At 53.4% G+C, this 26834-nt stretch overlaps 1 protein-coding gene across 1 annotated transcript in view; it reads left to right on the top strand.

The window, feature by feature from the left end:
- The window catches only part of SLC16A2 (solute carrier family 16 member 2), a 33003-nt gene extending 21501 nt beyond the window's left edge, over positions 1-11502 (top strand). The window contains exons 2-6 of the mRNA XM_009956472.2: positions 4003-4147; positions 8222-8684; positions 9106-9249; positions 9778-10006; positions 11282-11502. Coding sequence (XP_009954774.2) covers positions 4003-4147; positions 8222-8684; positions 9106-9249; positions 9778-10006; positions 11282-11502 — 1202 coding nt within the window. The remainder of the gene's footprint in view (positions 1-4002; positions 4148-8221; positions 8685-9105; positions 9250-9777; positions 10007-11281) is intronic.
- Positions 11503-26834: the final 15332 nt, after the last annotated feature.

The raw sequence follows: 26834 nt of genomic DNA, 5'->3' as shown, positions 1-26834 counted from the left end.
CTTTGGCTGCCCCGTCTCTCCTTTGGGAAATGCCAAGTGCCTGGGGAAGGTGACTCTCTGCAACATGTCCCCATCCCCTCCCGCGGCCGCCCTGTCTCGGCTGTGCGGCGCGAGCGGGAGAAGCCGCGGGAAGCGAGGGAAGACACTTCCTCCAGCGGCGGATCTGAGGTCACCTCCTGGCCCTTGATCCCTCCAGCCTGGGGTATGTGGGTCAGCGGGGAAGCACAGCTGAGAGCGACGTCCCTTCCTTCTCTCTCCCTGGAGATTCATTTTTAAAGGAACAAATAGGCTCGGCCGCAAGTACCACGCAGTACAATTTTTTTAATGATTTTTTGGGGGGAACAATGAGCTAAATACCAAGGAAGGGGGTTGGATCTGCATCTTGGAGTGGTGATGTTGTTTCTCACCTCCTTGCGCCCACCTCGCTCTGCTCCGCCGTGCCCAGAAACCTTTTTCTGCTCAGGAAAATACTGTCAAGGAAGGAGCTTTTCATCCTTTTGGGATGGTCTTGCTGGCAAGAAAGCTGATCCGGTGTCTGGTGTGTGGTGGGACCTGCCTGGGGTCCCTGCCCACCTCTTGCTGCCATGAGCGTGTGGACGTGGCGCTCACGGCCCTCCCTGGTCCCTCGGCATCGCCAGCCCCGTTGCAGGTCCTGCCTCCCGCGTGCCGGTCCTCCTCTGCCACAGGGTCCCCACCAGCATTGTCACCTGCTGGCAGGAAGAGGACCTGATGGCTGAGGCCCAGAGCTCCTCCATCGTGGGCACAGCTTGATGATGTTGGGCTGGCGGACAAATGAGTCACCTCCCCAGGTTTGACTCTGTCTTGAGCGCAGAGTGGTGCCCCCTCGCAAAAGGAGAGTGCTTTACATCCCCCCCCCCCCCCCCCCTTCCTTTTTTTTAACTAAAAAAGCAGTTTCTGAAGCATTTGGTGTTTCCATAAAGGCATCCCTTGAAGAGAGGCTTTCTCGCCCATCACTAGCCGCATCCCCCCGTGGCACCCAGACAGGCAGCTCCAAAACCAGCCCCTTCAGCTGACGCTCCCAGGAGGTGGTTGAACTCACGGCACCTTGAGACTCGATCAAATCTTCGCCTGACTCCTGTCCAAGTTCTGTGCAGCTCTTGAGCTCCTTCCAGCCCCGGCCTCAGCTGGATTCAGTCCATCGTTTCTTTTAGGATCTGCTCGCCCCCACTGCGGCGCTGATAAGGCTTCGTGCCTCTTGTGGCAGCTTGTCTTTGTGTGTTTCAGTATCTCGCCCAGCTTCTCAGCCACAGAGGGTTGCGAGGTGTGGCCAGGCTAGGAATTAACCGTCTCATCCAAACCCTGTGGAAATCAGAAGGAAAGACTCCCCTTTCTTTTTTTAACCTGTGCACTTTAAATCAAGCCGTAACTTCTCCAGCATCGCAGGAGCTGCCTAAGGGAAGCCTTGACTCAGGCTGGTTAAGCCCCGTCTGGTTGCCACTGGAGGAATGGCTGCCTCTGCCTTCCGTGTCTAGGAAAGTCCAGGAGAAGCTTCAATACCGTTACACAGATTGCCAGAAGTAAACCCTTCATCCCCTGGAGCAGATCCAGGAACTCCAGCTCCATGTCCGGAGGGGCAGGTTTGGGGAGACACTTCACCTGAACCCCGTTTTTTTCCCCAACCTGTTGTTTTCTGCCACGGCTTTCCTCCAGCCTTGCCCGGACCCAGGGAAAAGGAGATCACCACCGTCACGCTGGGGCTAAACCAGGGGGGTAAATTGTGCAACCTGCTCTCCGGGGGCTGTTTCGGCGTGAATCATGCTGGGACCAGAGCCGGGGCTGAGGTGCCCCCAGATTTTGCCGATGTTTCTTTCCAGCGCTGGAGCTCGCCCAGCCCTCCCGGCTTCCCGGGGCTTCGCTGGGAAGACAAAACCCCGCTCTGGAAGTGAGGCTATTGTTCTTACTAATTTTAACTTGATGTTCTTCCCCAAGCCTATTTTTATTCATTGCTTGTGGTAAGCCCTTTCTCTAAGGTAGAGCAATTTGCCACAGGACTCTTTTTTTTTTTTTTTTTTTTTTTTGGTGTGTTTACCGATTTTAATTGAGCGATATCTCCTTTTTACAAACCCAAAGCTGGAGGAACTTTTAAGTGCCTGTTGCTGAGCCTCTCGCCCTGGGTTTGCTTTGATCTCTGCAGGTGAGTGTGCATTTTTGGGGCCAGAGATTGATACTGCTTATTTGCATGTAAATCTCCGGGTTATTAAGATCAGAATCTGGCCCTTTAAATTTAATACTTTGCTTTATGCTTTTATTTCCGCATTTCTTAAAGTAATTTCCAAAAATAACAAACTTCAAACATGACGGGGCCATCTAACGTTTTACTGCCTTGGCTGGAGTAGAAGGAACATTTCTGGAAGTATATTATCCAATTTAACGAGCCTTTCCCATCTTGGCTTCGCTCCCACCCCTCACCCCCTCTTGGAATTGTTTTGGACGGCTCTTTGGAGCCGTGCCACCTAATCCTATTAGAAGGACTTTCATTACACTGTGCCTTGTGTTTATAACCAAGAAAATCAGCCGGAGAGGGGGGTCCTCTCCCTCTCCCTCGGCGTTTTGCATCTCGCCTGGTGTCGAGACGAAAGCCCGGCGAGTCCCACGAGGTTCCCGCGCAGCCCTCGCTTTTCTTTTTATTGCTCCACTCTGCATTTATTAAGGAAGACTTGGAGTAAATTGGGTCCTTGCGAACTTACAATTAATTTGGAAGGGTCAGTTCTTCCCAGGCTCGCGAGGGCTTCTTTGTGTGGTCCCTTTTTGAAAGGCAGAGGTTGGAGAGGCTCTTACATAGTCGGGATTTGCTTTTAATAGGGACCTGGCTGTTTTCTGAAAATCTCACGGCTCTTAAAGGACGGGTTGTTCTTGCGTGGGGCTGTGCTCAAAGGGTTTGCAGAGCGCTCGGTTTGGGGGAAAAAAAAACCAACAACCCAGCCCCAAAAAAGGGACTAAAAAAAGCAAGGAGCACACGTCCTGAGGTCTGCGCAGGGCAGATTGCGGTCGGCAGCCCAGAGGCGGCACCTGAAGCTGGGAGATGCTGCAGGAGGTCCCTCCGCTTGGGTGCTGGGCAGGGCTGGGGGCCCCTTGTCCATCTGTCTGTCCTGCCCTGCCCTGCACCCCACCGAGGGGACCTCTTGCTTTTCCTCAGAGCTGGTAGACTGAGATTTTTTTTTCCCTTACCACATTGCTTTTCTTGAAAGCCTGCCTTTCTTCCCCAAAATAGTCACAGAAACCGTTCAAGAGAGAAGGTGGAGGGCAGGGAGAAGACGGTGGGCTGAAATAATCTGCAAATAATAAAGTTTCTGAAAAGAGCCAGCCAGCCAGCCAGTGGTTTTCTCCAGAGGTGGGTTGGAAAGAGGCATGAGATCACGGTCCCGCTTGGAAATCGCCTGGCAGGACCAGGGCTGTGATCTAACCTGGCACAAGCTGTGTGTCTCCCATCAGCTCAGCTGCGAGGAGAAATCCCCACTGAACGTGGGGCGAGGGGGAGGTGGGGCAATCCTGGCTCTGGGGAGCGGGGAGCAGTGATGGGTGAGTGTGGTACCTGGAAAAACGCAGAGCTACAGCTCAAGATGGGAAACCCTTCACTCTTCATAGGCAAAGCCAGGGAGCAGAGGGCTCTCAGGAGCTCGGGGGGGTTTGGCCACGGAGGTGTCCCCTCCAGAAGTGGCATCAGCATCTTTTCGTGCACAGCAAGCTAGAAAAAAAAGCGTTGAAAGCTCAGTGCCTTCCCTCAGACGTGTATGAACCCAACGGAGGGGAATAAAAGGAAAACCTGGCCGTGCCTCCATCGCATGGCCGCACAGCAGATCGCACCCCGGCAGCACGGGCGGTAACCATGCTCTTTGTGAGCCGCCCTGTTAATTAACAGAGTGATGGGGCTGCCTCTCTGCCGAGACCACCTTCAAAGCTGGAGTCGGTCCCTGGTTGTTCCCTCCTGGCCCCCGTTTGCTGTCCCACCCTGACCATCGCCTTTCTTCTCTCTCTCCCTAGCATGGGTCGGCTCCTTGGCCATGGGCATGATTTTTTTCTGCTCTCCCATCGTCAGCATCTTCACCGACCGGATCGGCTGCAGGACCACGGCAGCCTTGGGAGCTGCCATCGCCTTCATTGGACTCCTCTCCAGCTCCTTCACCAAGTAAGGCTGCAGAGGGGCCGTCCAGCCCCTTGACGAGCTCCTCTTCCTCACTGTTCCCTGCAACCCTCCCTGCCTACACGTTGCTGCTGCCTTTTGGGGCAAAGCAGGTGGTTTCCATCCAGATGAGAGGTCTCCTGGCGTCCCCACAGCCCGCGTGCAGCCCATGTGTGCACAGCCTGTTTCCCTCCCCATTGAACCAGGTTGCTCTTTTGTCCTTATGTAACAAGAGAGCGAATTTTTTACCTGAGCGAAGGTTTTTTTGGGATTGGGAGTTGTTTTATGGGATTTCAGCCCTCAGGTCCTTCATTTGATCTTTAAAACAGGCAGCGAGAGGTTGGCACGCCTTTTGCGGGCGGCTTCAAAGAGGCGCTCGTGGACAAAACCGTTCTCCTTTGCAGCCGATTTCACGTTTGCTACTGAAAGTAAATTAAGGCTTAAAAATAGTATTTGGTGGGTTACACCTGGCAAGAGGGAGTTTCCAGCGCAGGGCAGATGGGGAGAGCGCAGCCGGGGGTTGGAGCAGTTTGTGCTGTTCCCGTGCCAGCTCGGGCGGCGGCGGCAGCGCGGGGCGATGGCTGCGCCTCGCTTTCCACGGCCGAGCCCCCGCCGTGCCTTTCTGCTGGCAGGTGCTCGCCGGCGTGCGTTCGGCTGGCAGGTGCACCTGACCCGGTGTGAGAATCTTCCCAACCCAAGGCCTTTGCATCCTTGTGGGAGCCCAAAGAGGTCACCTCTGGGGTCCCTTACGTGGCGCTTGTTCAACGGTTGTCTCAAAGGCACCGGGGAGACACCCCCCGAAGCATCATTTCCCCCAGTTTTTCTGAATAAAAGCATGGCTTTGGGTTGGGTTTCAGTTAAAATCAATATTGCTTTAATTAAAATGCTTCAAGAAGTGGGTGTTTTTTTTAAAGCAATTACACACTAGTTTCCCAGAGGGCGACTTGCCTGCGCTGTCCTCTTCCCTGCCCGCCCTGCCCGCACGGGGCAGCGGGACGCCGGCTCCCTTTTACCCTGGTCAACGAGACCCTCGTGCTTGCCCCAACCCTGGTGGCTCCATGCTGTGTGTGATGTGCTCCCGAGCCCCCTGTTACGCTGGGAGCAGGGGAGGCAGCTTCTGAGCCTCCTGGTGAAGCCCCGGGGACTGGGGCCGATTGCAGCCGGGGGACTTGGGATGCTAAAACCCTCTTCAGCGGCGTGGAAAGAACCACCCTCTGCGACTTCCTTCGCAGATGCCACCCCTTTGTAGTTCAAAAGTAGCTGGAGAAAGTGCAGGCGGTCCTGAGGGGAGGTATGCCCAGGCTCCTGGCAGCACAGATCACAGCTGCTTCCCATGGAATCTTGCTTCCCTTCTAATCGACGAAGCTGGGACTTTCCTTCTGCCCTCCCATTGTAAAACGTTCGTGCGAAGAACAAGAGCTCTTGGGACCAGTGGCTTGTTGTGTGGGGCTTAAAAAAAACCTAATCAAACGGTACAGGCAGAGAGGAATATTATTTCCAGGAGAGCTCCAGAGCTGAAATCCCCATTTCCTGCCTTCTCGCTCTCGGTTCACATTCCTTTGGCTGCTTTTTAAGGGAGAAAGGAGCCCCTTTGCAGCTGGACCCCTGGCGAGGGAAACTGCCTTCGGCACAGTCGAGCTGGAGCCGGAGGAAGGGCAACGGAGCTGCGGGATTTGGCAGCGCTCCATCTGGATGGCGAAGGCCGGTCCCGAAATTCAGAGCTAGTGGCTCCTGCTCACCCAGAACAATGGAGAAGGGGTTGGTTTTTTTTTTGTTTGTTTCGGGCCCCCTTGCCAGCTCCCCGCAGCTGCAGCTGGGGATGACGCACCCCGCGCCGGCTGGGCGACGTGCACCGGTGCAAAGGGAGCTGCTGTTGGGGAGCTGCTGCCGTAAAGGGCGACGCAGCCGGGGTTTGGTGGGCTCAGGCAGGGCTGGATCAAGGCTCATCAACCCTTTAGCTCCTGGTTTCTCTAAAATGGGTTTGCTTTGTCCAAACAGAGGAGCCGCGGTTCCTGGCGCTGCGCCGAGCCGATCCAAAAACCCGCTCCCAGCCGCCGAGCCTGCACGGCAGGACCCCAGCGCCCAGCTGTTGCTCAGTGCCTCCTACTCTCAAAATGCTGGGAACTTTGTACAAAACCCACTAAATAAACAAAATGTGCCCCAAAGCAGAGCTCTGGGGAAGGCTGAAGTTTTCTGGATAGGGTCAAGGCGTGGGTTTTCCTCTCTTTGCCACCTTGCACTGGGGTATCTCCTGCACTCGTAGTCAGCTCGAGCCACCCCAGGTCTTATGCGCCCTCGAGAAGAGAGAAATCCCAGTTGTGTAAGATTTCACCTTCCCTCTGGTTTTAAGGGGGATGTGTTAGTGTGAGGAGCGGGAGATGATGGCCAGTTCAGCAGGGCTGTCTTCATGTGCCCTCCCAGCCCTCCTCTTTTGCACCGTTGAGCATTCTGTGGTGGGGTTTGAGTCCCTTTCCATCTGCCTCTCCTTCCCCTCTGCAATTTCTGCCCAGTTTCTCCTGCAGAGAGAAATCCCCCAAACCTCTACCAGCAGGGCTGAACCAGGGCCGTTCCCGTTGCCAGCTGTGAGGCAGCCGTTGGAGAGAGACCTCCTTGTCTCAGGAGATGTTATCCACGGGAGACCTCATTGTCCGAGGGGGATGATGCCACCCTTCCCACCAAAGAGCAGCTGGCTGATTCCCAGCAAGCAGAGCGGGAAATCCTGGCTAAGAGGCATGGCTGAAAGGAGCCCCCGCTCACGCAGGGGTGTCTTAACGTCAGCGGGGAGCAGATGGGAACTGCAGCATTTGTCTCCACTTATCCAACACGTCGGCTTAGCTGCAGTACCAAAGCTGGTGTGACCCAGCGGAGATGGCCAGGGCTGGTGCGTGGGAGGTCGGAGACAGCCTGCGTAGCCCAGCTGCTTGCCTGGCTCCTGCGGAGGGGGTTTCTGATGTGGCTTCGTTCTGGAGTAGCTGGAAATTGCCTCTCATGACAGCCATTTGTCTTTGAGCCGTTGGGTACAGCAAGCACGTTCTGCTTTCTGCTTGGCTAGCTAAAGAGACGAGCGGGTAATGGAAGAAATGATGTGCTTGTAAACGTTTTTCTCAGCTTCAAGCTGCTTCATTAGGTCTGGGCTGCTGTCTTCTCGTTGCTGCACGAGCAGCACTCAGTATTTCGCGTGAGTCGTTGGGAGTGTTGGGAGGAAAGACACCGTTCGTGCGGCATCGCTTGCCCAGCGAGCTGCCCAAATGTTTCCATCACGCTCTCTTCCCATGCGGTATTTCATGGCAGATTTTTGCAGCTGAATGTATTGCACGGAGGGTGGAGGAAAAAAAAATCCTCCCTCTGGAGAGAAACACAGCAGGTTATTTGCAGCGCCTAATTTTAGACTCCTTTCTCAGCTGCTTCTGTTGGGAAAACGGGGCTGGCCGTTGGGAAATGGCTCCTTCCAAGGGCTCTCAGGACTTTCCACCTGTAGAGCAGCCACTTCACTCCCTCCTTGAGAGCGGCCACCAATGTAAGGTACAAATGAGATCTATTAACTAATTGAAGCTCCCAGAGGAGCTTAAAGAACAAGAACTTCATTAACCAGCCTGGAGGCTGGGCAAAAGGGCAATGTTCCCTTCCTAAGTGGCTAGTAACCAGCAGGCCCGGTGCCTTCTGCTTTCAGACGCTGGGTGCAGAATGTTTTCTATTAGTCCTTTAAGTGGAAAAAAAAAAAGAATTTCTAGCTAAAAATAACCCACCCTGCCTACCTCAGAAAATCTTGCTTGCTGTAATTGAAAAACCATTCAAGTTAGGTCAGCTTCCCAAGGCGGGCGGGTTGGCTGCTGCCATCTCCTCTTTGCAGAAAGCACTCCCCAGCTAGACTTCATCTTCCTGAAGACTTAACGTGCCAGCTGTGAAATGAGGATAATCCTTGCTTTGGCTAGGGAATAAGCTCCTTGAGGTCAGAATGTCTGTGTAGCACCTGTGGTATGTGGGTCTTGACTCCAGGTTTTGCAGGACCGTGGGGGAGAAGGCTTCCTTACCTCTGCGTAACGTAACCACCTCCATTTGGGGTTTTTTCTCCCCCACTAGGTCTCTGGAAGTCCGTTATTTCACGTATGGGATCCTCTTCGGCTGCGGCTGCTCCTTCGCCTTCCAGCCCTCACTGGTCATCCTCGGGCACTACTTCAAGCGCCGCCTTGGCTTGGCCAACGGCATCGTGGCCGGCGGCAGCTGCCTCATCTCCGTGCCGCTCCCCTTCTTCCTGAAGATGGTCGGGAAGGCCATTGGGCTGGCGCATACTTTCCAAGTACTCAGTGCCTTAATGCTCATCCAGATATTCTTGTCCCTGACCTATCGGCCCATCCTGCCACCTTCTTGTGACTCTCAGCACGATGGGCAGGACAAGCTGGGCAGCCGGAGCATGCGGCAGCAGTGCTGGTCCCAGACGCGCAAATATTTCAACTTGAGGGTTTTCCGGAGAAAGACCTATCGGATTTGGGCCTTTGGGATCGCTACTGCTGTCCTGGGATATCTCGTACCTTACATGAACCTGGTAAGAGGGAGGTCCCTTTGCCTGGAGTGAAAGGGCTCCTCCATGCGAGTGAGGAGGAGGTGGGAAGGTGGAGACGGGCAGTAGGGACACAGCCAGCAAAAGCCTTGAAGCTAAGAAGCTGCTCCAGGCACGTCCTGTAAACAGGAATAGTGATGGGAGGAGACAGCTTTTTAATGCTCCCACGTGTCCTCTGGGCCAGGGTGGGCAGAGCGGTCGCTTCCTGCGGCTCCTGAGGACAAGCAGGAGAGGAGGAGGCTCCTGGGTTTGGGGTGGGCAGAGGTGGGGTGTGCCAGTCAGCGTGGTGCGGACATGAGGGTCACACAACCACCCCCAAATCCGCAAGCCCCCTGTGGGAAGTCTTGTCCCTTTTTGGGATACGAGAGGGATTAACTTACTGGTGATTCGTGTCCCTCCATCCTAGGTAAAGTACGTGGAGAAGAGATTTCAAGAAACCAAAAAGGACTGGATCCTCCTGGTTTGCCTCGGAGCCATGTCAGGGCTGGGGCGCTTGGTTTCAGGCCGCATTGGTGACTGCATTCCCGGGCTGAAGAAGATTTACCTGCAGGTACGTTGTGTCCAAGCTTCCACGTAACTGCCAGCTAACCACGGCGGGTCAGGGGACACCATCTCTACAGCAGTATCAACACTGCTTAATAGCCGTCAACCACAGGTTGCACATCCTTTCCTGACGATTTCCTAACACCCTTGTCTGCTGTTAGGGAAGAAAATTTATTATAGAAAGGTGTACAGAGAAGTTACACGCTTGGCCTGAGGTCTTGGTGTCCTTTCAGCAATCAAATTCTGTGGTCCCAACTCTTCCCAAAGTGCTGGACACCCTCTCACCTTCTTGTGGTTCTTGAAGAACAAACTGCTGAAATCTAGCAGCTAATCCAGCAGCTAATCCTTCGTAAAGCTTCTTAAAAGGTTATTCTTAAGGGCCTCTCCGAGACGAGAGCAGAGGGTGGATGTCGTTGCTGAGTCCAGAGGAGGGGGTGATGTCGTTGACCTGTTCAGTGTCGTCTTCATGACGCTTCCTGCTGCCCGTCCCCGCTCGTCCTGCACCCCAGTGACATGCCCACTTTTGTCTCCCCAGGTTGCGTCCTTCATGCTGTTGGGCATCCTGTGCATGATGATCCCCCAGTGCCAAGGGTTCGAGGGCGTCATTGTCATCTGCCTCTTCCTCGGCCTTTGCGATGGCTTCTTCACCACCATCATGGCCCCCATTGCCTTCGAGCTGGTGGGGCCCATGCAGGCATCCCAGGCCATAGGGTACCTCATGGGGCTGATGGCTGTGCCCATGACCGCGGGTACGCCGATAGCAGGTTGGTAGCGCCACGGTGCCGGAACGGGACCCAGCTGTTGGGAGGGAGCAGACGCTTGTAGTGGCTTTCACCCGTGGTGATACCTTGGCGTAAGACCACCCATACGGTTTTGAATTTTCTGGCTTACCGTGCCGTGTGGGGGTTGCAGTGTGGGTGTAGCATCACTCCATGCTATGTCCTGTGGCATCTCAGGACCTTTCTCCAGGCTGATGAAAGGTGACCAGCAGGGGAACAGCGAGAGTGACTCAAGGTCACATTAAGCGATTTTTATTTGAAGCTGAGCTGAAAATTGGCAGCTACTAGTTTTCTAGAAGTTCTTTTAGATCTCTGGGGCCTGATTGCTAATCAGTAAGTTCAGCCCCTGGATTATTGAGTCAAAGTTAGAGACGGAGACACCCGAGCCTCTGTCTTCCCAAGGCTTGGCTGTGTGTTTGAGCCCAGTAATAATCACAACGTCCTTAACAGCGAGCACGTGGCCAAAGCTGGCCCTCGAACAGCAGAACGTCCGCATCAGCAATCGCTAAGCTAAAGCTCCGTAAGCGCCTCTGATCTTTCTGCTTCTGGCAGCAAAATTCAGTGGAGGAACTCGTGGGGGTTGCAGACGTCTCGGCGTTAGGGTGCTGCTGCAGGACCCCCTGCCCTGGCACAGGGCTGGGTGGAGGGGCTCATTTCACAGATGTAATCCCCAGGCAAGTGTCTTCGCAGGAGGAAACCCAAAGGGATTTTCCCGGCGCTGATAAATGGCAACGTGTTATTCTCCAAGGATGCCTGGCTGTGTCAGAACTTGCCAAACTAACAAGAACCTCATTGGGTTTTAAGGGTTTGGTTATCGTTTGTACCTGGCAGCGTGTATTTTTCAGCTGACATCCCCATGTAGATAAAAAAATAGAATAAATAGCAAAGCAGGGCTTCCAGAGGAACAGCCCTTGCCCGCTTTTCCCATTACCTCCTGGCCAGCAAGGCGCTAGGAAGAGCCACCTGAAGTGTTTGTGTTTGGAATGTGTCTGGTTGTGTCCTGTTCTGGTTCACTAGGAAGGATGGCTGGGGCTTTCCTTCTTGGCGTCCTCGCTACACAGTGTTGGCTGCGCACATCCTTTAATCCAGGGCATAAAAACTCCAAGGAATGCAATGGAAAAAAAAAAAAAAAAAAAAAAGATTGTTTTAAACCCCCAAATCTCCCCAAATCTGGTGGTTGAAGCAAGCTACAGCTCTCACTCGAGACGAGTCAGTCATTTGACTGCCGTGGCCGTAACCGCCGTTGTTGTTCTCTTTCAGGATACCTCAATGATTATTTTGGGAATTACGACGCGGCCTTCTATTTTGCCGGAGTCCCCCCCATCATCGGCGGTTTGGTGCTCTCCGTCGTCCCCCTGGTCCATCAGAAGATGCTGAAGAAGCAGCGCCTGGATTCTGGCAAAGACAAGATGCTGGTCTCGGAGGCGGTGGTGAACGGGGAGCTGCTGCCGGGCTGTCCTGCCTCCGAAGCGCACATGTAGCGCCGCCGCCGCCGCCGCTCACCGGCACTCACTGTCGCCACCAGCAGCCTCTCCATAGCCCAAGCACAGGCCCTTTTCTAGACGGACTGTAATTCTCAATGATCGCAGATGCACTATGTTTGTAAAGGAAGAAAAAAAAAACAACAAAGCAAAACACAAAAAGTTCTTCTAGTTAAAGGCTTTTAACTAGCAGAAACACTCTTTTTCGGGACAGTTTTGATTTCAAAGCCACCTGTTCGGGTTTTTTTCGTCCTCTAACCATTTTTCTAAGGAGAACTCTCACCAGGATTCCAACTTGATCGATCTCCCGCTTCTCTCCCCGGTTTTCTATACGTCACGACAGGTTTACAGCTAATAAATGCCTTTTGAAAGCAGGCCACAGATGGAGCTTGTTGACCCGTGCAGCTGTCCATCCTTCTCCTCTGGTGTCACTTGGGTGTCACGTCCGAGACAGCCCCCTCCCCGTCCGGCACCAGAGGCTGTTTTGGAGCCAGCAGATCTGAAGGAGGAAATGCTGCTTCAGTCCAATGCACAAACCAAATAAATGGTCGGCGAGTCCCGCTTTAATCTTCTCCTCTCCTCCTTTTCCGCTGCTCTCCCACACACCCAGGGAGCTGCAGCTGGGACAGTGGGGAGCTCGGCCAGCTCCGGTCCTGCCGCCCTCATCGGATGGAGCCACGCGGGAGCACCCCCTTCCTGCAAAATATGCCTTAAAAATGCACGGACAAGACCAGCAGGGCCCTCGTCCACTTTCCTCCTCCGTTTTTCTCGCCCAGCGACGAATGATTTGGCTTCTGAGGGGCGAAAGAGAGGGGCAGCTCCCAGCGCAGCCCAGGGCGGCCGGCTCTGCCCGGTGAAAACCGCGGCCAAGCCACCGGGACGGGCACTTCGGAGGTGTTGAGGCGCACAGGGTCGGGACAAAGCCCCACGTGTCACAAGTCCGCTCCGTGCCGGGAAGCAGCTTCCCTGCACCCTGGGATGCAGGTGGCTCGGGGCACCGGGTGCCACCGCGCTTTTTTTTGGGGGGGGGGCCAGTTGTATATTATGCAGCAATAACCACGAGTCAGTATTGGCAGGGGAAGCCCGGTATTTCCAAAGGGTTTCAAAGCCCCAGCAGCGTTTAACTCGTAGCCCGTGCGTTGCCGTGCAGAGCCGGTGCAGGGTCAGTGCCGTCCCCGGCGGCGGCGGGAGAGGGAGAGAGCTCCAGAAAACAGCACAGCCCATGGGTACCCACCCCAGAGAGCGAAGGCAGCACTCAGCCTTGCGTGGGAACTCGTCATCTCCAGGCGTCGCTAATGAGCGTGGCACAGAGCAAGGGAAGCCCCGGTGGGTCCCCATGCGAACGAGGTGCCGGCTGGCACCAGGGTACCTTTTCCTGGGAATAATAACCCAGGAGAGAGAGAGAGAGAGAGAAAGAAACAAAGCTTGCATTTATCCTGGCTGCAAAACCATCCTTCATTGGATTTTCATTTTATCCACCTGCCATGAGAAAAAATGAGAAGCCTCAGGAGGGGCGCGTGCGTGGGAATCGTCCCTCGGCGAGCGTGGGGGTTTGTATGACCAAGACGAATCTTTGCTGGGGAAGCTTGGTTTCAGGGGAGGACCCGTCCCGTGGGCAGTGGTGGGACCTTTGTATATAGGCTGAGGATCCTGCATGCCCCTCTGGCCCTGTTTTTAATCCATGTTGGCTAATGCGTTATAAGGTCTTGTGGTCTTGTGGCCGTTCTGTCCCCGTACGAGCTGGAAAGTTGACTGGTGTGTTGTGACGCGTCTGTTTATGACTATAAAATGAGATGTCCAGTTGTCTCTTTTCTTCAATACGCTTTTCTGTGACTGTTGTGACCCTCCGTTGCCCGTATTGCATCGTCTGCTGTGGCGCTGCTGACCCATCGCTTGGTTTAGGAAGCCGCAGGAGGCAGCAGGAGCTGCGTCAGGAGGCAGGGCACGCGTCCACCCGTGCGCTGCGGGGCCCCGAACTGTGGTGCCCTTGCTCCGGCGTGATCTGCCAGGCTTAGCCTAGGGCAGGGCATCGAAGTGATGCTTTTCAGGTGGGAGCGTTGGCAGTGGGGCGTCTCCAAAGCCGTCTGACAGATGAAGGAAAGAAATATGTTGCATCGTAGCTCCTTTGGGGAGTTTTGGGGCTTTTATTCTCCATCGGAGCTCGATGGAGATCTTGAAATCATATTTTTGACCTTAATGCTCCCTGAATGATAGCTTGTGAATGATTTGAATTCAAGAATTAGCTTTTTCAGACTAACAAGAGGAAGAGCAGAGCTGCCTCAAACCCACATCTGGGCCGAGCGAGCGGCTGCGCAGCAGAGCCCGCTGGTGACTGCCCCCAGCTTTGCATGAGGCTTCGTGGCCGTAAAACCTCTCTGGCTCGTAAGGCAATTTGTGGTTCAAATCCCAAATTTCTACAGATTTCCATTTGCCTTAAATGCTCCACCTGCCTGCAAAGGTCTTTGCCTCGGGAGAAGCCCCCGTTGGGGGCAATGGGTGCTTAACGCTGCGGCGGCACCAGACCAGCTCCGTGTCAGCCAGGAGCCAGTGCTCTGCCCAGGAGGGATGGTGGTACCCACGTTCATGCCCCCTAAATTTTGATCTTTGCCCACAGCTCTCGTTATCGACCCTCTAGGAGACTTTTGAGTGACAAGGTGCATTCATGGGCCACCCGAGTTTGGGCAAAGGAATCCACCCCTCATCCTATCCCGGACCAACGTCTGGTACCAGCCTCCCAAACCCACTCTCAGCATCTTCGGTCGAGATCCTGCCCTTGATCAAGACAAGGCAATGAAAGGTTTGCCTCATTTGCAAACACAGGTGGGAACGGGAAAGGAAAAGGTTGGAGCAGTCTGTCAACGTAAAGGGGGGTATTTTGGGGGTTTGTTTGTCAGCTCCATGCTGCTGTTGTGCGTCGGGTTTGTCCCTTGAGTATCAGGCAGCTTGCAAGAATTTTTGCGGGCTTTTGCCACGTGAGAGGGGGGGGTCGTGGCGATCTGAGCATCTATAAACAGGGAGAAATGCACTGGTCTCCGAAACATCCTCGTAGCCTGTTGTAGTCTGCTGCTGTGACGCCAAATAGGTCCCTACCTGTTGCAAAAAGCTTCATCCTAAACCCCCTCCTGTTTCTTCCCACCAGGATCAGCCATCCTAGCTCCTCTGGGTGGGCGAGGGCTGGACGGGAGGCAACATTCGTGGTAAAAACTACCTTTTACTCAGTTTTCCAATTAAAAACAAGACCCCCAACTTCTCCCTCCCCTGCGGGTACTGGGTGGTGATTCCCACCCCGCTCTCTTTCTCCGGGAGGAGAAGGTAGGGCCCAACTCTCCGGCCTCGGCCACTTTTGGGAGCCAGCGAGGGCACAGGAGCAGGTCGAGTCCCATGGGTGGGAAGAGGGTGGAAGGGAGCAAGGGAGGGAGCAGCTTCTCTCCATGCCCGGGGTGTTTGGAGAGCTGCAGGCGGGTGCGTAGCCTTATGTAAGTGTACAGCAAGCACGGGACGTGTCCCAGCAGCGCCCTGCTCGGGGCTTGGCTCAGGCTGCCTTCCTAAACCTTTAGCTTGAGGGTGTTCAAAAACAAGTTGTCTTTTCTTCTTTTTTTTTTTTTTTTTTTTTTTTTGGCTTTTTAATTTGCTGCTGCAGCGTGAGGCACCAGGGTTAACTCCTCTCGGTCTCGCTGAGGGATAGAGTGGGACAGTGGAGCTGGAAGGGCTTGGGGGAAAGGTTTTTCAGCCTTTCAGGGCTGCCCCGGTGATGGGAAGGCTGGTAGGGCAGCGGCTGTGGGAAGTGCCGTGATTCATGGCTTAGAGCTTTTTTTTTTTTTTTGAGTTGGGAAACAAAGCTGGAACCATCTGCGGGAGCTGCTTCGTTGCAGCGTGCCCTGCCCTGAGGTCCTGCGGCCGGGGGAATACTCATTTCTAAGTCACATAGCTTAAGTTTAACAAATTCTGGCCACTCGTTGGCTGGGGTTGAGGTTTTCTAGCATTTCCCTGCTGTGGGAGCTGTGGGAAGGCCACATCCTAATTGCCATCAAAGCTCAAGGGCTTTTGCAGGTCTTGCTGCGGTCCTGTGGGGTTGGGGGACCCCCATTTTCCAGGCGTTTTGGCTCTGCCTCCCGCCATCACGGTGGTTTGGAGCTGCCAGTTTGGCTACGCCGCCAGTCGGGGAGCATCGTAACCCGCCGGGCTGAGCTGCCTGGACTGGAGGAGCTGGGAGAGGGAGGTGGCCTGCCGCTGGGCGAGGACTTTCCTGCCCTTCCATGCGTTTCAGTGCCACAGGAGGATTTTGCAGGTCTCTTTTGGTGTTGGTATGTTGGTGCTAAGAGCGACTTGCTCCGGGCAGTCTGATTTGGCGCTGAGAGTCTCATCTACGCTCGCTCGGGTCTCTCCAGCATCTCAGGAGGCTTCGGGTGGATTTTTCACCTTGGCTGACATCTGCATCTATATGTGGCCATACAGTCTCCAGAGTAACAACCAGCATAAAGGTGAACTTGGATGCAGGGGGGGACGACACAGATCCAGTTGAGACCCTCGCCAACCCTCCGTCCTTCACTGCAGACCATTACCCGCCTTGCACAAGCCTCTGTACCCAACAGCTTTGGAGTTTGGTTATTTTAGCTTCAATAATTTTCACGCTGGCAGAGTTTGCTTCTCCTTCTCCAGCTGGAAGCAGAAAACTCGGGTGACTTTGAAAGCCCCGGCTCCTTTGCCAAGGCAAGCCAAGCAGCCCCCTTTCACCACTGGAGCTGCTGCCTTTCGGCCACAAAAACCCGCGCTCAGGCAGCTCTTTCGGGCACTTTTGTTTAAATCTCAGCCGCCCTTGTAACCTTTGGGGAGAATGGTGTGATGGACAAGGGTTCCTTAAATGCTCCTCCAACGTCCTCCGGGCAGGGATGAAGCTGACACCACAGACAGGCTCCACCGGCAAGCGACGACCCGAAATAAAGCCGTTTCCCTTCTTTTTTGAGCATCCTTGGAAGGAAAGCAGGCGTGGGGATGGATGGAGCTGCCATCCCTGTGTGGTGGATGAGCTTTGTAGCCGAGTCCCGGGAGTGGCTGCAGGGGTGACCATCCCCGGGGCTGCGGGGCTGAGCGTCGCTCTGGGTGCTTTATCAGCTCGGCACGGCGGTTCCGTGGACTTTAGTCCTGGTGGCAGTGAGGTTATCGCTGGGTTTTGGCAGGCTCATCCTGCACGACCCCTTTTTTGGGGGGGGGAGTGTGTCGTGTTGATTTATTTTTGCGAACGTTGCAATGCCCTTGGTGCTCCCGCCAAGGACGGACGCTGCGAGCGCCCCCGCGTCTCTCCGCTTCCCACCACAGCCGTGCCGCTGTGGCGGCAAAACACCGGCACCGCCGGTCCTAGGGTCCCCGCGCCTGGCAGAGGCGAGGCAGGAGCGGAAAGACACCCAATCCCTCCCGTTTTCTGCAAAACATGGCTTTGGAAGGCGGCTTGGTACCTCCAAAGTTTCTCCTCTTCCTCTGACGTACTTCCCAACGCTCACCCTACATCCACCTCTGACTGGCAAGGCAAGCGTAGCTCTTAACCGTAGCATTAGAGACGAGACTTAGCATCTATTTTACTAAGGAATGAAGCTTTTTTTTTTTGTACATTTCTAATCGTGGTGTGTAAGACGAGTTGTTTACTGGAGCAGGTTTTTGCGTAGCGTTGATGCTCCGCTTCTGGTCCGTGACAGCCAGGTTGCCTGAATGCAGTTGGGTTTTCGGTTGCCGAGTGCATTCAATCAAATCATTTGGGGAAAGAACACGACTTCTCGAGGCCTGAACTTTCCCAGCATATCCCGTTTCAGCCATTTAAACCCATTAAAGCCAGAGACAGGACTGTTTTGAGGAAGCTGAGGGCAATTAGGAAATTACCCTGCCCTCCCTCCCCTGCTCTGAAATCCAGCAGGATGAAGCCAAATATTTGCTTTCGGTTGGGCGGGTTTTGGAGCCGACTCCACATAAGAGCGCTGGGGTGGAGGTTTCAATTTTGGGCATTTTGGATAATTCATGAGACGGTAACTTGGTTTTAAAGCAGGACCTCCCAGCCTGCTGCCATCACCCCCAGCTTAGTGCATCCCCATGCCGTGCCTTTCTCCAGCCCGGCCGCTGTCCGGGGCCGTCGCCGTTGGCATTAGCTCCGTTGCTGATGGAAAAAAAAAATCCTGCCCGTGGGTTTTTCAGGGTGGGATGCCTTGCTTTGCCCTGCCGATGTGCTGGTAACGCTCACCCTCACGGTGTCTGTACGTACTGGAAAGACTCAATAAAAGGCTGCAAGACTGTTGGTAGCTCTGCAACCCCATGGGGTTTTTTTTTCACTGTGCTCCCAGCTCTGGCTCAGCAGGAGCTGTGCGCGGCTCCGAACTGGGACCTGCGAGGTGCCTGGGGCTGCTGGGTGCCCTGGGCAGAGTAGCAGAACCAGTAGCCTGAAAACAAGCGCTCAATTTGATGCAGAAGTCAGACCCTGAAGTCTAAAATGATCCCTTTTTTTCTTTTTTTTTTTTTCTTTTTTTTCTTTTTTTTTTGACATCTGCTCCTTGTAAGTAAGTGATTTATATTCCCTTAAAATTTTGTATCTGGAAGTAAAGTATTTGAATGTGTGTCTTAAAAGTATGACTGTCCTTTCAAAATGTGAATTTCTGATGGTTGGTATACAAAAAAAAACCCCATAAATAAACAGCCCTACCCCATATTAGCACATTTTGTAATTAATGTTTTATGAATGTTGTTTAAAAAAATTGTGTAGAATAAAACCAGTTGAAAAAGAAAAGGGCTCCGTGCTTGTGTCTCCCCAGGTTTCCTCTCCCCAGGGCTGGTTGCAGGCACTGGTCTCCTGGCTGCTGCCGACCTTCTGCCCGGTGCCAGCCCAGGATGTCGAAAGAAAAGGGGCTGGAGAGGTGGCAGTTTAACACGGGAATGATTTTGATCAACTCTTCCATAGACCTTGGGGAAAGGCTGTGCCGAGGTGCTGGTACCTAGCGGGGGAGAAGAGGCTCCTGCTGCAGAAGGGGGAAAAGCTGGAGGTGGCGTCGGTGGGTGGAGGAAGGTCCTTGTCCCACCCGAGGCACTGAAAACCAAAAATAATGACGAAAGAAAACCCTGAGAGCATCTTGGTGCCCAAAGTGGTGTCAAAGCGGTCCCCTCCGGTCCCCTGGGCACGGCTTTGGGTCTGGCTTTTAATCACGCAGCATCGCCAAGGGGCCGCGGCTCGACGGCGTCTTTGCTCCACAGGGGCTCTTGCATGGGGAGAACACCAGGGCTTTTTATTTTTTTTTTAAATTATTATTAGCAGTATTAGTTCTTCCTTTTGGCAGCGATTCAGGGGCACAGGGAGCATCCCAGGTATTAGTGCTGGTCGCAGGAGAGCTAATATTTTTGTCAATAAGAGCAGTTACGGGAGGGTTGAGGGCGGGAAACACCGGGGAGGATTGTTTGTAAGTGAGGTTACAGTGGCTGTGAGACACTGAAAACAAGGCTTTAATCAAGGGCTTTATATTAACGATTTGTTTATGCTAGGTGCTTTAATTGACATTAGATGAAAGCTGACATATGCATTAGTTTTATATAGCTCAGGGTTTTTTTATTTAATATGCATCTCAACCCTTTTTCAAGTTGGGGATATTTACTGCAAATAGTATTTGAAAAAAAAAAAAAACCCAAACCAAAACCCACGAGGAGATAAGAGGTGATGAAAATAGAGATTCAAAGGGAACGGGACTACAGCAACGAGCTCCTCCGGAGGACTTCGTGCCGTGCATGCAGGGACGGAGCAAGGGGAGGCAACGCTGCAGCCCGTGCCGGGGAGCACGGTGCTTCGCTTACGGGTAGCACAACCCGCGATGCTCGCCCAGCATGACAACCATCTTCTTGGGATGGCTGCAGATTTGGGGGGGGGGGACTTGCCAGGCTGCGGGGGGGGTGTGATAAAAGAGACCCACGGGGACACCCAGAGAGGCAATGGGGTGGGGGAAGCCCCTGCCGGGAGCATGAGCTCATCACAGCCCACCTCCACGTGCTCCACAGAAATAAAGAAATACCTACATCTATTTCCATCGGTGTGTTGGTGCGTGTGCCCGCTGGGAATCCCCGCTCAGCCTCGCTGCTGGCTGAGCCCGGGGCACGGCGCAGCACCAGCCTCCTCGGGCTCTGCCAGGCTGCTGGGTTCTGGCCCTGAGATGTGGAAAAGTTGAAAAAGTGGGGGGAAACACCCCCCCCCCATATTTTGGATTAGAGCAAAGCCCTGAGTTTTTTGATGGAAAAGCTACAAACTAGAGAAGACCAAACCAAACACCACCACCAAAAGGATGTTTTCATTACTGTAACACACTAGTTGAGTATTTATATATCTATTCATGCATTAAAATCGAAATATCATAGATTGAAACAAGCTGATTATATATAATAGTTTACATTTGTGCTTACAAAATGCAAAATCTACGTGTACATTCTACTCATCAAATATGGAACACATCTCAATGTTTTATGTTAGTTTAATAGTTATAAATTAGGTGCGTTTTAGACATATACATGCACGAATGGCATATATGATACCTATACTTACATTTAGCTGGGTTTTTAGTGTATACATATACACACACAGATATATATATATATATATGTATGTGCAGTGTATACACACTGCTGTTGGGTGAGGCTGACCGCCTGCCTGTGGTTACTGGGCATTTGGAGGCCACAGGCGTGTGCTGTGCCCAGCCGCCCCACTGCTCCTCTCCCCGTGGGCTCTGGACTGGGCTGCTTGTCTCTCATTGTCTTCTTCTCCATCTGTTTTCTTTTTATGGGACTTAAATCTCATAATCCTTCCCAAAAAATAACCAAACCCCATCTGCAAGTGCCTTTGAAGGACTTGAAGGATGCACCGACGAGTGGCAGGAGGTTGGTTTTTGTTTTTTTTTTTTAATCATCTCTGCCTCTCAAATGCAAATTTTTTTCCTAGAGCCGTTGCTTTGCTGTCGTTATTTAAAGCAATAATTTGGAAAAGCTCCCTTCCCAGGGCTGTGCAGCTGCACCCACGCTCAGCAGGGCTCCGGGGCTGTTGCTCAGGCAGCTGTGGGAGGGCATCGAGCCAGGGGGACCCTTGTCCCCAGAGCGGGGTGCCCAGCGCCCATGGCTGGGGCCTGGGATGTGTCCCCGAAGGTGCAAGGAGGACACACAGGGTGCAGCAGGGCTGGGGTGAGCTCGGGATGCGCTCGTTTTCCTTCAGGTTGGGTTGTCGGGGCTTTTTTTAAATGCAGTACGGGAAACTGCTTCGTACTGGCAGCAGGGCAAAGCGAGGGAGGGAAAAAAAAAAATACAGCTCGGCTTAGATCTAAGGCAAACCCAGCGCAGGGGAGGGGAGGAAAAGAAGGAGAGGAGAGGGGGAAAAAAAAGAGAGCAAGGAGGTGCGTGTGGCTGGGAGGAAGGGGAGAGACCAGGCTCCCCGTGGTCCTGGTGGCGGGGTGACACCGCCGCTCACCACGCAGCACCCCCGCGGTGGGAGGCAGCCCGAGCCCACCCCACCGGCGCAGGAGGAGAGAAACACGTTGGGCTGCAAGAAGCACTGATTGCTTTTGGACCCGTGGGCTTGTGCGTGCTTCATCCTGGCCCAGGCTTCGGGGTAGGCTTGTTTCATCTTTTCTTTCTCTGGCACAAGAGCTGCAGCAAACAAGTCCCTCCCAATCACCTGCAGCCCCGCTCGATCCCGCACTGGGAACACAAGCAGCGGTCGGGGGCTTTTTTTAGGCAGGGTTGTGCAAACAGCCCCTCCTGGGGCTGCGGGGTGGGGTGTGAGCAGGGCCCCGTGTGTGTGTGTGTGTGTGTCCCCCACCACCCTCGCAGGCTCCAGCTCTTGCTCCGGCATCCACCTCTTCCACCCAGGATCGGGATTTCATGGTTACAAACCTGTTGGCGTCGTCTCATCTGGAGCATCCCTCGGGCTGGGCCAGCCCTTGCGCACTGGGCCAACACCGCCTCGCCCCCAGCAGCGCCTGCTGCCCTCCCGCTCAGCCCCGCCAAGGGTCCTGCACTGTGGGCCCCGCGTCTCTTCTGGACCTGCTCTGCGTCCTCGTGACCAGACCCTGGGGTTCCCCGTGGTTTTGCTCCCACCCGTGTTCTTCTTCCACCTGTGTTGATGTTTTCACCCGTCCCACTCAGACGAGCACAGTTCAAAAGCCTTTTCTTTTTTGTTACCCTTCTTTAGTTTTCCTTCAGTTTAATTCACCTCCTCTTTCCCTTCCCCTCCTCCGTCCTTCATCCCTTTCCATCATTCCCCGCCCCCATCTTTCCCTCCTGGCCCCACCACATGTGCAGGGAAGATGGACGAGCAGCACTGCCCGGACACCAGCCGACAGCGATCAGCAGTCAGGGCATTTCCCAACCTCTTCCCCCTCCCACAAGTAGTTCAGTTTATTTACATCCATCTTTACAAACGAAGCAAGATCGTCCCACAGGTGCCAGCTGCAAAGGCCAAGTCATTTCCAAGCTCATTTAGGATTTCTTTAGGATTTATTTAGACGGCAGCAGTACCTACTGAGATGAAACTGTTTCTTCCACTGCTTATTTTCCTGCCTTTCACCTGCCTGGCACTGCCTTCCCCCCGGCCGGCAGGCAGCGGTGCTCAGGGCAGGCAGGCAGCGGTGCCACCTCCGTTCGTATCCCAGCATAGATCCCTGCTCTGGGGTCAGGAGATGAACCCGGTGGACTCCTGAAACAGCTTTGTTTCAAGAGCTTTCACACCCATAATGCCTTCCAGTACCAGCAAAACCGCCCGCCAGCCACCCTGCGGGCACGGTCTGGCTTTGCAGACCCAGGGCAAAACGTGGGGTTTCAGTCTGGAGTGGTGTCGTCGCGGGTGTTTCACTGCTGTGAGAGACCAGAGCAGGTATTAAAGCCCAGAAACCAAGCCAGGCGCTTTTAACTTCACGGCGTTTCATACAGTACCCATCACAACGAGCAAAGCTGTTGCTCCAGATCAAAAAAAAAAACCCCAAAACAACCCACCAGCCTCAAAACTTGCAGCCTGGAGAAAACGTATTCTGCAAATCCACCCCGAGAAATCAAAATGGTGGGGGGAAAAAAGAAAATCATCTCTGTTGGCAAGGAGGAGCCCACGAGGCACGGGGGGAACGCGCCGCAGCCCCCGTCCAGCTCCAGCAGCCCAACTCCCCCAGGGCTATCGCAGGCATCATCGCATCACAGCAGGGTTTGGGTTGGAAGGGACCTTAAAGACCATCCAGCTCCAACCCCCTGCCATGGGCAGGGACACCTTCCGCTCGAGCAGGTTGCTCCCAGCGCCATCCAACGGGTCAGCTTTTCCCGTGAAAAGGCAGGAGGCTGCTGGCGCAGGGTGCCAAACCTCAAGGAACTCTCAGGGAAGACGGGACGACTCCTGGTTTATGAAGTAATCATTGTTGAGGGGACTTGACGCCTGGATTTTCACATGCTCGGCTTAACAGGGGATTTATTCAGGGGAACAGTTGGAGCATGCAGCATCGGCATCTCATTAGTGTCAGAGACAATGCCCCTCTAGTTTAAGGCGAAAAAGTGGGTTTCATTTCCCCTATATAACTTTATTGTAAGTGTGGAGGGAGCCACAACAGAGCTGAGCTTCGTTTCGTTATATTAACAGCCCCGAAACAGGTTCAATCATACTCGAAACAGCTGGGAAGGGCAAGCGAGCAGCAGCCAGCCTCTGCTTTTTCTCCCCCGCCTCTCTATTTCCAAACACTCGATCCCCCCGAGGAGCGGTCAGAAAGAGCCCTTGTGGCGGGGAGAAGCCCCCGAACGCACGGTTATTCCTGCACCCCCGTCGCTCTGGGATGGCCAGGTCCACCAAACACAACCTTTCTCCTCCCACCCAGCAGCAGGACCAGCAGAGCGGCCAAACATTCCCCTGTAAAGGTCTGGATCTGCCACAGACATTTACCCTGAAGGGAGGAACAGGACAGTGTAAAAGGTTACAGGGTTTGAGCACCAAGAGGGAGGAACGAGGTTATATAAAGTTTTACAGGTCAGAACAAAGACCTCAAATCTACCCAAGAAAACAAACATTAGGGATGAAGTCAGCCACAAACACGCTCCAAGGTTGGTTCGGACTCTTTAAGCAGTTTGGGGTTAATCAACAGTTTTTAAGGAACAAATAAATACAGGGCTGCCCAAACCAAAGGACTCCCTACAGGGAGACGCGGGGCTGGAGTCAGCGACCTGGCAAAGAGCTCCTGGTACAGAAAGTGCGGGAACCACTTCATGAAGGAAGTCACCGAAACAGAAGTTAATACCTACGTTAAAGCCTGCCTCGGGCCGAGCCGTACGCTCGCGGAGCGAGACAGACCACGGAGCTCAAGAGGAAGCGTGTGGGAATGGGGAAAAAAAAAAAACAAACCCATCCTTATCCCAGAGCTTTCCCCATGGAGAGCGAAGCGGGGGCAGGATCCCGACTCTCCTCCCTACCGCACCAGAGCGTGGCTCCCAGCTGCGCCCCTGCTCCCCGCGGCCGGGGCACCCGAACCAGCGGGCGCTGCGTGTTTTCAAGCCCCACGCCACCTTCCTCCCCCTTCTTGGCAGCCCAGCCCTTTGCGGGGAGCGGCTCCCGCTTCCTACTCGAGGAACGGAGCTGAGGGGAGGGAAGCGGCGGTAATCAAGAGAGCTTCCCACGCCCTCCAAAATTTCCTTCCCACTCCAGTTAAGCATTTGCACGTACTTCAGCTACTAATTTTAGGACGAAGCTTTTAGCCATATGTGAGAGGTTCTCATGAAAAGCCACTGAACGCTGCGAAGTGTATTTCCAGCAGCCCTGACCACCGGGCCCTGGTACTGACCCGTAAAAGTCCCAGTTACTACTTGAAAGACAACTTGCGGACGCTGCTTTGGCATCCCACATGATCCACGGAGAGATTTACAGAAGTCTGGGACACGGCGAGATTTATTGCTTCAGTTTTATGTAAGAAGAAGCAATAAATTCTTCCGAGAAGTTCACTCTGTACCATGCTGGCCCTTTCCTTTCTGCCTAGCCTCAAAGGGAAAAGGCACACGGGGGAATAAATTCCTACCGCATCCACTGTCCTTTCCTCCAGCGCATTCCCACCGCCAAGAAGAACAAACCCAAGGAGCGATGATGAAGAACAAAATGAACACTTCATGCATTTTATTGAGTCTATTTAAATTTGCATTATGACATCTTACACAGGGAACAAACTCCTCCTAGATGTTAGCTACCAAATCTGGTCGAACTGTTGTCCCACGACCTCAGAGTACCATTTCGTGTTAAACAAGTCCTGTATAAACAGAGGTAAAGCACTGTACAAAAAAACCCCAACCAACCAAAACCAAAACCAAACCAAAAAAACCCCTCAACCCCCCCAACTGTTACATTCTCAGTTGAATTCAGGGCTTCCCAACCTTCCCAACAGCCTTACTAGCAGACAGTGAAATTCAGGACGGGGTCTCAGGTATTTTAGCTTAAGGGAACAAAACTGGTAAAACAATCAAAATAAATTCAATGGTGATTTTCCCTGTAAGATGAAGGGGAAAAAAAAAGAGACACCTCCTGTCAAAAAGAGGTTGGGAAGCCCCGGTATAACAGATGCAAACTCCTTTTTTTTAACGCAGCACAATTTGTACGTACTTTGGGTAAGTTACCACTGATTCTGTCTCTTCACCCTCCTTCTTCCCTCCCTAGTCACGGATAAACAAACAAAAAGCCCAGTGAGGGTCGGAAATATTTCTGAATTTGTTACAAATTCCCTTAACGTGGCTCCACGCCAACCCTGCCGGGAGAAGGCAGAGGAGCAGGCGGGCATTTCCGTAACGGCTGAGCACCTCACCAGCTCCGTGCTTGCCGACACACCCTCGAGCCCCCGCGGTTGGAGCGAGGATGAGCGGTGAGACAACCGAGACCCCGGACAGTGCCGCGCTCAGGGAAAGGATCCCAAACTAACGAGAAGGCTGCTGGGAGATTCAGAAATCCCCCCCTCGCACTCCTAAAAGTCGGAGACCGGTGGTCAGCCTTAACTGTGCTTCTTTTCTCGTCTTCACATTAGACCCTCGTTACCATGAGACCACTGGGAACCGATTCTCGGCGTAGGAAACCATTCTGGGATAAACATCGACTGCAGATATACCACGGGAGAGAGTCCTCTGGGCTCTCCGCATTTGCATAATCCAGACGAGTGACAGGAAACTGGAATGACAGTCATTATGGACCATTGTGCCCACTTCGGTGGGAAATCCGTTCGTCTGCAAGTTGACACAATGGACAATTATGGCTCCCTTCAAAACCGGTAGGGTATCACGTCAGCGCAGCTGCTGTGCCTGCACATCGGTACTTCTACAAAAGTTTTATTGATTTCTAGGCAGGCAGGACCTACACTAACCAAATCATTTTGAAAGCTGCCGATTAACTGCCTACGAGTTCTCTGCCAAAAAACCCCAACTTGTTTGAAGAGATAAAAAAAGTGCACGTGAAAGAGAAACGGAACAAACCCCAGGAATAACTCTCCACAGTCCTTTTAACGGATAAAGCGCCAATCAAAAAAAAAAAGAAAGTAAGCACCCACAACTGGGTATTGGTTCACAATCTAACTACCAAACACACCCTTAAACAAAAAATACTGTGTGTTCTTCTAGGTTTTGGCCTCGTCACTGCTTTAATTGCTGTGGATGGAGGTCCTGGGGGTACAGGTCTGCCCTGTCAGACAGGAGTTAAGCTCACACACCGGACAGATATTCCCAGCAGGAGTTTGAAAACCCCCATGCTAACTACTGAGGCAGGCAGCAGCAAGGAAGCTCTTTCCAAACTCAAATAAAGTGACAGCCTCCAACGCCAAAAACCCCTGTCCCGCTCCCAGGGAGGAGCCGGTTACCCGGCTTTGAAGGAAGGCTGAGAGAGGCTCCCACACGGTGGCACTGTGAACCAGGCAGCCGGTGCTCCAGAGGCTGCCTGCCTCTTCAGACCCGCCGGTTCCGTACAATCAGGCCTTGGAAAATACCCAAAGCGGCCCTTTTAACCCTTCGTGTGGCTACAAACGTGACTCAAGCGGCTGTAGCCCTCCTGCCAGACCGAGAAAGCCCAAGCCGAGGGGAAGCGGCAAGTACACTCAAATCCCAAAACAATTCATAAACTACATTAGGCTAATTGTGACCCTTGGTAAATCAGGGTCTTTCACATTTTGTTAACAACTGAAGTGTGACTGTCGGCGTTTCCTAACTCCAGTCTGACTTTAAAAGAAGAGCAATTGAATCACCACAGCGGCTGACAGATGACTCAGCTACATAGAGAGGTCTTTGCTGAATCAGCAATTTAATTTCTGCCAACTCCTCCAGACGTCAGCCAACGAACCCCA

The sequence above is a fragment of the Leptosomus discolor genome, chromosome 9, assembly GCF_034619465.1.
Source record: "Leptosomus discolor isolate bLepDis1 chromosome 9, bLepDis1.hap2, whole genome shotgun sequence".
In the NCBI taxonomy this organism is placed as follows: domain Eukaryota; kingdom Metazoa; phylum Chordata; class Aves; order Leptosomiformes; family Leptosomidae; genus Leptosomus; species Leptosomus discolor.
The sequence above is the reverse complement of the archived record's forward strand: the minus strand, read 5'-3'. Positions and strand labels throughout refer to the sequence as shown.